General features: G+C 36.2%; 1 protein-coding gene across 5 annotated transcripts in view; it reads left to right on the top strand.

The window, feature by feature from the left end:
• Positions 1-11,347, top strand: part of LOC144957508 (solute carrier family 22 member 1-like) — a 21,652-nt gene extending 10,305 nt beyond the window's left edge. For 2 of the 5 annotated variants that reach the window (XM_078888834.1, XM_078888838.1), the window contains one exon: positions 7,509-11,347. In XM_078888834.1, coding sequence (XP_078744960.1) covers positions 7,960-9,660 — 1,701 coding nt within the window. In that variant the 5' untranslated portion in view covers positions 7,509-7,959 and the 3' untranslated portion in view covers positions 9,661-11,347. Of the gene's footprint in view, positions 1-3,290; positions 3,757-4,771; positions 5,360-7,508 lie in introns of those variants that run through there. The other 3 variants (XM_078888835.1, XM_078888836.1, XM_078888837.1) reach the window with 3 other exon arrangements.
• The last annotated feature ends 1,373 nt before the right edge of the window (positions 11,348-12,720 follow it).

Raw genomic sequence — 12,720 nt, 5'->3', positions numbered from 1 at the left:
TACTAACAACTCACTAATGACGTCAAACTGCCAGTCCTTTTGGATTTCAGTATCAGGCTATAACATAACGATGGCTACGATAGAACCCTCTAGGACTGGCAGTTTGACGTCATTTTTTAGGTTTGTGTAGCGTCTAGTGAGTTGTCGATAGTAGAGCTCAAGGAAACAAGTTATTTCATTGGTTGAACTATTGAATACAACTCACGATTTGTTTGCTTTTGTGGCATTTTGACGTCATTTTTTGGTTAGTGTCAGCCTACAAGATAGTATGTGCTTGACTAAGGAGTTCACAACATTGACATCCGGAAGTATAACAGACCAACACACAAAGCTTTGTGTAACCTTGAACGTTTATAAAAAACAGTTAAAACAGCTTAGTGAGAATTACTCATAAACGCGGATGGCAAAAAACAATAGATAGAATGAAGATGATGTCACTCAAGCCTTTGTTATTGTATATTGTCATCCGCGTTTGTGAGTTGTTCACACTAAAATGTATCAACCACACTATAAACGTTCATGGTTACACACAGTTTTGTGTGTTGGTCTGTTATACTTCCGGATGTCAATGTTATGAGCTTCTTAGCCAATCTATCTAAAAACAAAGTACCGAGTGACGTCAACTTCATTCTGTCTATAGATAGTATGCATATGACGTCACTCAGGCCTTTGTTATTGTTTTTGCCATCCGCGTTTGTGGATTGTTCTCACTAAACTGTATTAACCAGACTATAAAAGTTCATGGTTATACAGAGTTTGTGTGTTGGTCCGTTATACTTCCCGATGGCAATGTTGTGAACTCCTTGGCCAAGCGCATTCTATCTATAACTTTACGATGGCTTCGGTGCTTGGCTAAGAAGCTCACAACATTGCCATCCGGAGATAATACCTTCCTCTGGAGAGCTCTGGGCGCATAACAAAGATTAAGCCCTAACACAGTACCCGGTCGATGCTAATTATAGATAGAATGCGCTTGGCCAAGGAGTTCACAACATTGCCATCCGGAAGTATAAAGGACCAACACACAAACTCTGTGTAACCATGAACGTTTATAGTCTGGTTAATACAGTTTAGTGAGAACAACTCACAAACTTGACTTGACTTGACTTAGATGCCTTTCGCGTCTCGACCGAAAGATCGGGTCGCCTTGGCTGTTTCCAGTATTTCCTGTGTGAGGTGTCTCCAATATTGCCGGTCCTCTGCTAGGGTTCTCAGATTTTCAAGGTCCCCTGCCGTTATGAGACTAATGCTTTGTCCAAGTGTTGTGAGGTTTTTGTTTAGGATCACGGGAGTGTTGTGGATCGGTCTTCCTCTGAAAAGGTTCCCGTGTTTTTGGAAGTATCCCGACATGGCTTGGTTTGCTGGTATGTTTTAGTCCTAGTCGTAGTCTAGATGACCAATAAGTTGCCAAATCGTTGTTGTATATTGCATAGGGAGATTGGTCTTTTTTTGTGATCTTATAGATGCTTCATTTGAGATCTTTTGGCAGTATTGATTCCAGATAATTCTTTACGGTTGTGTGTGGCGATTGAAGCTTCCAGATGTTCATCTTCGGATTTTTCCTGCCAAGTGCCGCATTACTACAAGAACCGTTTACAGAGGCATGTCAGTTTAGTTTGGTTTATTCTCAATTTGCACCTTAATCCATACATTGGTGAGTTTACTGAGGCGCGTACGTTTGAAACTACTCATAATATCGTATAGATAGTATGCACTTGGCTAAGAAGTTCACAACATTGCCATCCGAAGTATAACGGACAAACACACAAACTGTGTGTAACCATGAACGTTTATATAAATAGTCTAGTTAATACAGTTTAGTGAGAGTTATTCACAAACGCGGATGGCAAAAACAATAACAAAGGTCTGAGTGACGTCATCTGCATACTATCTATATAGTTCGAAGATGACGTCACTCAGGTCTTTGTTATTGTTTTTTGCCATCCGCGTTTATGAATAACTCTCACTAAACTGTATTAACTAGACTATTTATATAAACGTTCATGGTTACACACAGTTTTGTGTCTTAGTCCGTTATACTTCGGGTGGCAATGTTGTGAACTTCTTAGCCAAGTGCATACTATCTATACGATATTTATGAGTAGTTCTCACTAAACTGTATTATCCAGATTACAAACGTTTAAGAGTATTCATTGTTTTGTGTGTTGGTCTGTTTTATATAGATAGAATGCGCTTGGCCAAGGAGTTCACAACATTGCCATCCAGAAGTATAACGGACCAACACACAAACCATGTGTAACCATGAACTTTTATAGGCTGGTTAATACAGTTTAGTGAGAACAACTCACAAACGCGGATGGCAAAAACAATAACAAAGGCCTGAGTGACGTCATCTGCATACTATCTATACTTCTGGATGGCAATGTTGTGAACTTCCCAGGCTCACAGCTTCTTTCAATCGTCTTTCTGTGATGTTATCGTCTCCAATGGAAATTATAAAGTTGACGTCATCAGATCTTTGTTCTTGTTTTTAAGCCGCCGATTGGATGATCAGTTTAACATTTTAATTGTGCGGCGATGTGGTTTTGACACTCGCTTTCGGATCGGAAAGTCCTGGGTTCGAGCCTCTCGCTCGGCGCATAGTTGAGTCCTTGGAAAAGCTTTTTACTCACCGTACTTAGGTGTAAAATGAGTACCTGGTCGTTAACAGCGTTGTCTTTGTCCGAAAAATTGTCATATCGCCTAACAGGCATTATGTCCCGTCCTATATGTTAAATGTTGCTGTTGACCAGGGACACCTTGTAAAGCGCTTTGAGCACATTTAGTGGATATTGATCTATATAAAAGCTCATTTTTTAAAAAAATGTTGATGCTATGGGTTAAGTTGTTTGTTTTTTTAAATCAAAGCATTCACCAACTGGATATAAAGTACCAACACACAAAACTATGTGTAACCTTGAATATGTACTGATGCTATGCGTTTATTTTTTTTTTAAACTCATAACATCCACCAGCCAGATTTAACGTACCAATACACAAAAGCATGTGTAACCTTGAACGTTTATCGTCAGATTAATACAATTTAGTGCCAACCACTCATAAAAAGGGCTGGCTTATAAACAATAACAAAGAGCTGAGTGCAAAATTTCTTGCCAGCTTGAAGAATAAAAAGTACCGATTTTCTTTGTTTAGAACCAAGCTGCTAGTTGCTGGGCGGACGTGACATCAGTCTATGTATTGAATACAATCAAGGCCCTCTATATAGCACTATATAGAGGGCCTTGATACAATACGATTCAATAGTCTGATGTCACGTTGCGCAGCAACAGCGGCCATCTTGGTTCTAAACAAAGAAAATTGATATTTTTTATTCCTCATGCTGGCTAGAACTTTTCATAGGTCTTGTGATCAGAATGTGTAAAAGTCAAAACACGATCAGATTTATAATGTTTTTCTCCTCTGGATACGCTTTTATGCTCGTCTGAGAAATATTCCATAAGGGCGTCCGCCATTGTTCCAATAGTTTAGAACCGGTTGCTAAGTTACTATGCGTCATTACGAGGGAAGTGACGTTACGACTGTTGAAGAGTATTTGAGAAGTTTGTTTTGGACATTGTCACCTGTTTGGTGCTCTAAAAACAATAACAACAATAACAAACGACCTCGCTGAATGGCGAACGTCCGTCTCCATTCCATGATTCCGTCTATTTTGAACCTGTAAAGAGTCAGCGAATCATGACCTCGGCAAGTCAGTTGGACTGTGTTGTTATTTCAACTTCAGATTCCTAGTTACTGGTAAATAACTCTGAAAGCGGGTCTGGTCTCACTTTAAAGAGTGTTTTGCTTTTCAAATGTGGAGTTTATGTGTGGTTTTATTTATTATTATTATTTTTTTATTTTTATTATTATTATTATTATTATTATTATTATTATTATTATTATTATTATTATTATTATTAATTTTATTATATTATTATTATTATTATTATTATTATATTATTATTATATTTATTATTATTATTATTTTATTATATTTATATATGTATTATTTATTATTATTATTATTATATTATTATTATATAATATTTTATATTATTATTATTATTATTATTTATTATTATTATTATTATTATTATTATTTTATTATTATTATTATTATTATTATTATTATTATTATTATTATTATTATTATTATATTATTATTATTATTATATTATTATTATTTATTATTATTATTATTATTATTATTATTATTATTATTATTTATTATTATTGTATTATTATGTATTATTATTCTGTTATTATTTTCATTATTTTATTTATTATTATTATTATTATTATTATTATTATTATTATTATTATTATTATTATTATTATTATTATTATTATTATTATTATTATTATTATTATTATTATTATTATTAATTATTATTATTATTATTATTTATTATTTATTTATTATTATTATTATTATTATTATTATTATTTTATTATTATATTATTATTATTATTATTATTATTATTATTATTTTTTATTTTTATTATTTTTATTATTATTATTTTTATTATTATTATTATTATTATATTATTATTATTATTATTATTATTATTATTATTATTATTATTATTATTATTATTATTATTATTATTATTACTATTATTATTATTGTTGTTGTTGTTATTAATATTATTGTTATCATTATTATTATTATTATTGTAATTAACCAAATAACTGTCGTACTTTTGAAAAACACGCATTTAAAATATTGGCCAGAAAACTCAGTCCTTCAAATATCCATCGATTTAAATGACCCTCATCTTAGCAAAATCTCTTAAACCTGGGACTTTGCAAGACCCAGGTTTTAGAGTTTTTGCTAACATGAGGGTTATTTTCATCGATCGATAACTGACCCCATGGTTTTCTGACCAAATTCTTAAATACTTGTTTTTCAATAGTACGACAATTAATCGGCTAAGAAATAAAAATCATTTAATCCGATTCAACAGTCTGATGTCACGTCGCCCAGCAACGGCGAGCAGCGTGGTTCTAAACAGAGAAAATCGGTACTTTTTATTCTTCATGCTGGCTAGACCTTTTCATAATATGTCATGATCATGTTTATAATGTTTTTCTACTCTGGATACACTTTTATGCTCCACGGAGAAATATTTCATAAGGGTGTCCGCCATTGTTCCGATAGTTTAGAGCCAGTTACTAAGTTACCGTGCGTCATTACGAGGGAAGTGACGTCACGACTGTTGAAGGCTACGTTAGGTTACGTTAGGTCCCTACGTTAGGTTACGCGTTGTGTCAGGATTATAGATTTATGCAAGGAGATGTTCAACGAGCGCCTTTTTGCATGCACACAAAACTGAAGTGAAATTCATAAATTCATCTGTAAGTGAAGATCAAGTTGTGGTGTTGAAGTTGTGCCAAAGCGATGAATTGCTTCTCTGTTTTCTTTAAATGGCTGCGTTCGAGCCTCGCGCTCGGCGCATAGTTGAGTCCTTGGAAAAGGCTCTTTACTCACATTCTCTCACCGTACTCAGGTGTAAAATGAGTACCTGGCCGTTAATAGCGTTGTCTTTGTCCGAAAAAATGTAATATCGCCTAACAGGCGTCATGTCCCGTCTTGCATGTTAAATGTTGCTGTTGACCAGGGACACCTTGTAAAGCGCTTTGAGCACATTTAGTGGATATTGTGCTATATAAAGTTTTTAAAAAGCTCAAAATCTTACGTGCATGATGAGTTGTGACGCCAAAAGGTAGCGCTCAATAAAGAGAATAATAAAAAATATATATATATTATATAATTGAGCTTTATATAGCGCAATTTCCACTAAATGTGCTCAATCAAAGCGCTTTACAAGGGGTCCCTGGTCAACAGCAACTTTTAACACGTAGGACGGGACATGACGCCTGTTAGGCGATATTACAATTTTTAGGACAAAGACAACGCTGTTAACGGCCAGGTACTCATTTTACACCTGAGTACGGTGAGAGAATGTAAGTAAAGAGCCTTTTCCAACTCAACTATGCACCGAAGGTCCTGGGTTCGAGCCTCGCTCGGCGCATTGTTGAGTCCTTGGAGAAGGCTTTTTACTTACTCATTTTTTCTCACCGTACTCAGGTGTAAAATTAGTACCTGGCCGTTAACAGCGTTGTCTGTCTGAAATAAATTGTAATATCGTCATGTCCCGTCCTACATGTTAAGTGTTTTGTTGCAAAGCGCTTTGAGCACGTTTAGTGGATATTGCTCTATATAAAAGCTCATTTAAAAAATAAGTGAATTGACTTGTCAACATGAAGTAGTCCGTCAGATCATGAGTTGTAGTTTATCCCGGTTTCTACTTCGTTAATTTTTTTTTAACTTGTGCTTTTATATAGCGCAATATCCACTAAACGTGCTGAAAGCGCTTTACAGATGGTCCCTGACCAACAGCAACACCTAACATGAAGAACAAGACATGACGCATGTTATGCGTGCGGTACAACAAGTTTTTCCCGACAGAGACAACGTTGTTGACGGCCAGGTATCTACTCATTTTACTCACCTGCGTACAGTGAGAGAATGTTAGTTAAAGAGTCTTTTCCAAGGACTCAACTATGCGCCGAGCGAGGCTCGAACCCAGGACCTTCCGATCCCAAAGCGAGTGTCATACCACAAGACCGCGTAGCCGCACAAAGCTCTTTTAGCACGTTTAGTGGATGTTGCGCTATATAAAAGCACAAGTTTGTTTTTTAAAATTTAACGATGTAGAAACCGGGATAAACTATAACTCAGTGTGACTTCAAACACTCAAGTGTTTTTGTTTTTTGTTTGTTTGTTTATTTTTATTCCAGTCCAGGGGGTCCCGATAGCTCAGTTGGTAGAGCACTAGCTTCACACGCAAAGGGATCGTGATCGATCCCGGGTGCAATCGAGGGGTTTTTTTTTTCTGACCCCCCTGTTCACCCATCAGTGAATGGGTAGCAGAGTATGTTAGATTTGGCGGAAAGTACTTTGCGATTGACTAGGGTCCTTTCCAAAGGATAGCAAGCAATTGCTATTGTTCGTTTCATGCTATAGAGTCCGGTATAAACTCCGGCTCCATGGGCCGAATGGCTCAAAAGGATTACTGTCTTCCTTTCTTCTTCTATTCCAGTCCACAGATTTTGCAGCTTAGTATACAATTTGGCTAGTATTCTGAATAAATAAAGAAATGATTGTGCGCACATTTATAAAGAGCATTTCCACATATTATGCGATTCAAGATGTTTCATTTATTCTCCCAGTAGATGGTATAGTACCAAATTTCTATGTCATACAGTACCAGTCGCCATTTAGGCGTCGTTCTTGCACTAATAATACTCCTACATTACCCATCATAGCCTGTAGCCAGGTACTTAATCACAGCTGAGTCGAGTGAGGTATTATGTGTAAAGTGTCTTACACGAGGACACAGTTAGTTGACCGTCATTATTTATTTTAGCTATTCGTTTATTTTTCATTTATTTATCAATTTATTTCTCTTCATTGACCAAATTATCCCATGTTTTATTCCAGACAATTGATGTAGAGAAGTTATGAAAGAAAATGCCAGAACGTTACGAAAGACAACAACAACAACAACAACAACAACAACATTAACAATAATAATAACAATTGGATCATAAGAAATGAAGACAAAACTGATAAGTTAACAACAGCAAGAAGACGAAGAAGAAGAAGAAGAAGAAGAAGAAGAAGAAGAAGAAGAAGAAGAAGAAGAAGAAGAAGAAGAAGAAGAAGAAGAAGAAGAAGAAGAAGAAGAAGAAGAAGAAGAAGAAAAAGAAGAAGAACAACAACAACTAAACAATTATAATTAATGCCGATAACAATAACTCCATTGACAGGGACGATAAAAACACCATCACCACCACCACCACCAACAACAACAACAGCAACGGCAGCAACAACAAAAAGACAACAGCTGCAACTACAACACATGCAGTGACAGACACGGTACAAAATCCCAATGGATCACAACGTACTGAAGCATTCTGCATCTTGTGGACGATTTCAAATCGTTCAGGTTTTCTTTATTCAACTGCCCAGGTTTGTCAGTATCTGGGGCATCTTCCTGATGCTCTTTGGGAACTACAACCCTGGGTGGAGATGCATCAGTCTGGAAAGTAATACCGCAATATTCAGCAGTAACGATACAATCGTCCAAAACGAGGTCAGAAACTCCACGTATATTCCTCATCCAATAAAAAACGACACGAACGATAACTTTCAATTGCGTCGGGACGCGGAGTTTGAAAATCCAGCTTGGGAAGATGAGAATCTAACTTCTAATTTAGCAAAAGAAGAAATTAGAAATAATCAAACGAGGATCTATGACGTGGAACACAAAAAATACAAATACGACGGAACGTGTGACGTCATCAAAACATGCCGTATTATCCAATTTGATCCCCAATCCAGCACTATCATTACAGAATTTGGCCTCGTTTGTGATAAGGCGTGGGTGCCTTCTTTGATTTTAACAGTGGTCAATGCGGGGTTTTTGGTCGGATCTTTCATCAGCGGTCAAGTCGGCGAAAGATACGGGCGCAAAACTGGATTGTACGGGAACACTTTGATTTTAGCTGTCACTTCAGGAGCAGCAGTTATCTCAGCAAACTGGGAAATTTATGCATTTTTCACATTTTTCATCGGCGCAAGTGCTTTTGGTATTATCAGTGCTTCTTTAGTTTTTACCATGGAGTTTCTGAATTCTAAATGGAGAGGTTATATGAGTTCTCGTCCAGTAGCGTGTTTGTCGCTGTGTGTTCTAAGCCTAGTCATATTATTACTCAAAAGCTGGAAATATCTTCACGCCGTGACCTGTGTAGCTTCAAGCCTAAGCTTAATCGGGTTTTTCTTCGTTGAAGAGAGTCCAAGATGGCTTTTTGTGAACTCCTGCAACGAGAGAGGCTACAAAATTGTTCAGAAAATTGCCAAGCGTAACAAAAAACCTTTGAAACATTCTCAAAAAGACTTTCTACAACTGATGGAAAAATTTGATGAGGAGGAAGTTCCAATGTCATATTCCTATCTTGACATTTTTAAAACAAAAGAACACATGATTACAACAATTAAATTTTCAATTCTGATGATATTTGAACTATTTCTTTACCACGCGTTTATTTTCGGGGTAAAATCAATCCCAGGTGACTTTTACACGAATGCAATCGTGTCTAGTTTCGTACAAGCAGCCATTGTCCTCTCAGCTGGCCCTATTTCTAACTTTACTGGAAGAAGAGCGTCTGGTTTCGTGTACTCCTTTTTCGGTAGTTTGTTATGTGTGTCAATCGTTACCGCAGTCTTCGCCGCGGAGGGATACACTCAATCTATGATTATAAAAATATCCGCGTATCTAGCAAAAGCAGCGTCCCAAGCGACAATTTCTGTGACTTTGCTGTGTGCTGCAGAGATATTCCCCACGGCAATAAGAAGTGTAGGAGTGAGTTTTGTAAATGGAATAGCCTGTGCTGGAGGACTGATCGCCCCTTACGTCATACCTAAAAATGGCGACGATGTTTCTTTTGCCATCTGCTTCTCAATCATGGCCTTTTGCTTCCTGGCCAATGGTGCCATTTTTTATCTTTTGCCTGAGACGAAAAACGAACACTTGAGAGATAGTGTGTCATTGCGAAGGAAGCAAAACGAACTAGAGGAAAACAACTGTTAAAACGGGAACATTAATATAGATAGTTCGAAGATGACGTCACTCAGATCTTTGTTATTGTTTTTTGCCATCCGCGTTTATGAGTAATGCTCACTGAACTGTATTAACCTGACTATAATCGTTCTTGGATACACTCAGTTTTGTGTGTTGGTCCGTTATACTTCCGGATGGCATTGTTATGAGCTTCTTAGCCAAGCGTATACTATCTATAGAGAACTACTAACTGAGATATTATTGATGAGTCTGTTAAGACTGATGGTGGCCACTTTGAGTGGTTGAGACTGCGAAATGGTGACGATCCATCCACGAGTGTGTGTGTGTGTGTGTGTGTGTGGGTGTGTGTGTGTGTGTGTGTGTGGGTGTGTGTGAGTGTGTGTGTGTGTGTGTGACGTCAGAAATAAATATTCAGTATAACTACAACCGGTTTTAATTTATTCGGACTTTCAATGTTGTGTTTATAAATGATTTCACTTAACAGTTTAAGAACTTCTTAATGCACTACTTTATTATTCTTTCCTTTACTTCATTAGGAAATATGACCATATGACCCTTTTGAAATGAAAAGTGAAATAATTTTGTTTAATTCTACATTATCTCACATTATTTTTGGTGCTTGGCGCATACTAAAGCCTTATAATGTTTTAAATATAATATATCAATTATTGATATTGGTGTGTACTAAGAATCCAAATGTTTTTTTTTTTTTGTTTGTTTTTTTTTTTTTTTGTTTTTTTTTTTTTGTTTTTTTTTTTGCTATTACTATCGACATGCAGCTACCGCCAAAAGACATGACTGCATTGTATGTAATCCATTTCATTTCATTTTTATTATTCTTTTAGAGATAAGATTGTTAGAATTATTGCGATCAAGTGGGGGTGTTGACTTATACTTATTGATCTTATAATTCGTTCATCAGGACTCAACTATGCGCCGAGCGAGGCTCGAACCCAGGACCTTCCGATCCGAAAGCGAGTGTCATACCACAAGCCTACATAGCCTGATGGAAAATTCATGGAATTCATGGAAAAGCAATAGAAAGCAGCGCATTCGCAATTACCAACAATGAAAAAAAAAATTTTTATACCATGAATTTTATCTTTTACCGTGAGTAGATGTGACTCATATATAAGGGAACAACATATGAGTCACATCTACTCACTTTATATTTTTTATCTCCATTTTATTGGCTCATTTAGGCACCTCTAGCTTTAATCTTTTACCATCTGGGAGAAGGTTTTGTCAGATTAAACGTAGAACTAACAAATACAAATCACCGTTTGTTCCATCAGCAATAAAAATGTTAAATATTTCATATGGTAGAGCAAATCCAAGGACTAATGTGTTGACTCATTGACTGATTAATCTCTTTAATGTTAGATAAATTGATAATGATGATAATATTTGGTGTCGAATTGTCACACTTGTAACACATTGAAAACGAAACGCAACTGTTTACGTTGTGTATATCGCACGCTTGAAAGGAAGCGAGAAAGAGAGAGAGAGAGAGAGAGAGAGAGAGAGAGAGAGGAGAGAGAGAGAGAGAGAGAGAGAGAGAGAGAGAGAGAGAGAGAGAGAATAAGGTGGAGTGAAATATCTGTTCAATGATATAGTTATCATATAACGTTATAACAAGTGTAACTTTATGAAAATCGCCATATTTATGTACAATAAAGATCTATTATTATTATTATTATTATTATTATTATTATTATTATTATTATTATTATTATTATTATTATTATTATTATTATTGTTGTTGTTGTTGTTGTTGTTGTTATTATATTTGAAAAATTTGGCCAGAAAACTCGTCCTTCAATTATCGATCGATTTAAATGACCTTCGTCTTGGCAAAAACTCTCAAACCTGGGACTTTCCAATGTCCCAGCTTTAAAAGTTTTTGCCAAGACGAGGGTCATTTAAATCGATCGATAATTGAAGGACGAGTTTTGTGGCCAAATTTTTAAAAATATATACTTTCGTGTCTTTCCAGAGTTTTGACATTTTTGGTCAGAAATCTCATCTTTCAACTGTCGTTTGATTAAAATGAATCTCAAAATGAAGGTCGTTTTAATCGACCGATATTTGAAGGACGGGTTTTCTGACCAAAATTTAGAAAGTGTTCTTTTTTATTTTATTTTTTAAAATTTTATTTTATTTTATTTTTTAATGGTAAAGCAATGTAAGGTGATACAATTTTGTCCGATAGACACACCACTGTTAACGGCCACGTTCTCATTTTACCCCTGAGTGTGGTGAGATAATGTGAGATACTGTAAAGCGCATTTTCAAAGGACTCAACTTTGCACAGACTAGAGGAGCACTCGAACCAAGGACTTACCGGTTCAAAGTTGAGTGTTGTGTCAACAAGACCACAAACTTCGCCCATATTCTCCTCATCTATTGGATACTGATGTTAAATATGGAGGTTCTCTCTCTCTCTCTCTCTCTCTCTCTCTCTCTCTCTCTCGTTCTCTCTCTCTGTATCTCTCTGTCTCTCTCTGTCTCTCTGTCTCTCTGTCTCTGTCTGTCTCTGTCTGTTTCTCTCTGTCTCTCTGTCTCTCTGTCTCTCTCTGTCTCTCTCTCTCCTTCTCTGTCTCTCTCTTTCTCTCTCTTTCTCTCTCTCTCTCTCTCTCTCTCTCTCTCTCCCTCCCGCCACAGATGTGTGTAGCCTTGGCTTTGTCAGAAAACTGTACAAGCGCCTTGGAGGCTGCATGCTATATGTGTTAAAAATGCTCGCTGATTCACTATCAAAACAATGATCATTATCTAGTGTGTATTCTTTTATTTTTATTGTGAAGCACAGGACCATAACGTTTGATGTGGATAAGTGGTTTGAATTAAATATACAGTTTTGTATAATGTGTCTTTGTTGTCGGTGTTATTTGTTATTGTTATTGGCAGTCATACTGCACTCAATAAAACCCCATATAAATACGCTTCAACAGTCGTAACGTCACTTCCCTCGTAATAACGCATGGTACTTGGTAACTGGCTCTAAACTATCGAAACAATGGCGGACGCCCTTATGAAATATTTCTCCGACGAGCATAAAAGCGTATCCAG

This window comes from Berghia stephanieae, chromosome 12, assembly GCF_034508935.2.
Source record: "Berghia stephanieae isolate SIO BIC M18660-M18661 chromosome 12, UCSD_Bste_1.3, whole genome shotgun sequence".
NCBI lineage: Eukaryota > Metazoa > Mollusca > Gastropoda > Nudibranchia > Aeolidiidae > Berghia > Berghia stephanieae.
The sequence above is the reverse complement of the archived record's forward strand: the minus strand, read 5'-3'. Positions and strand labels throughout refer to the sequence as shown.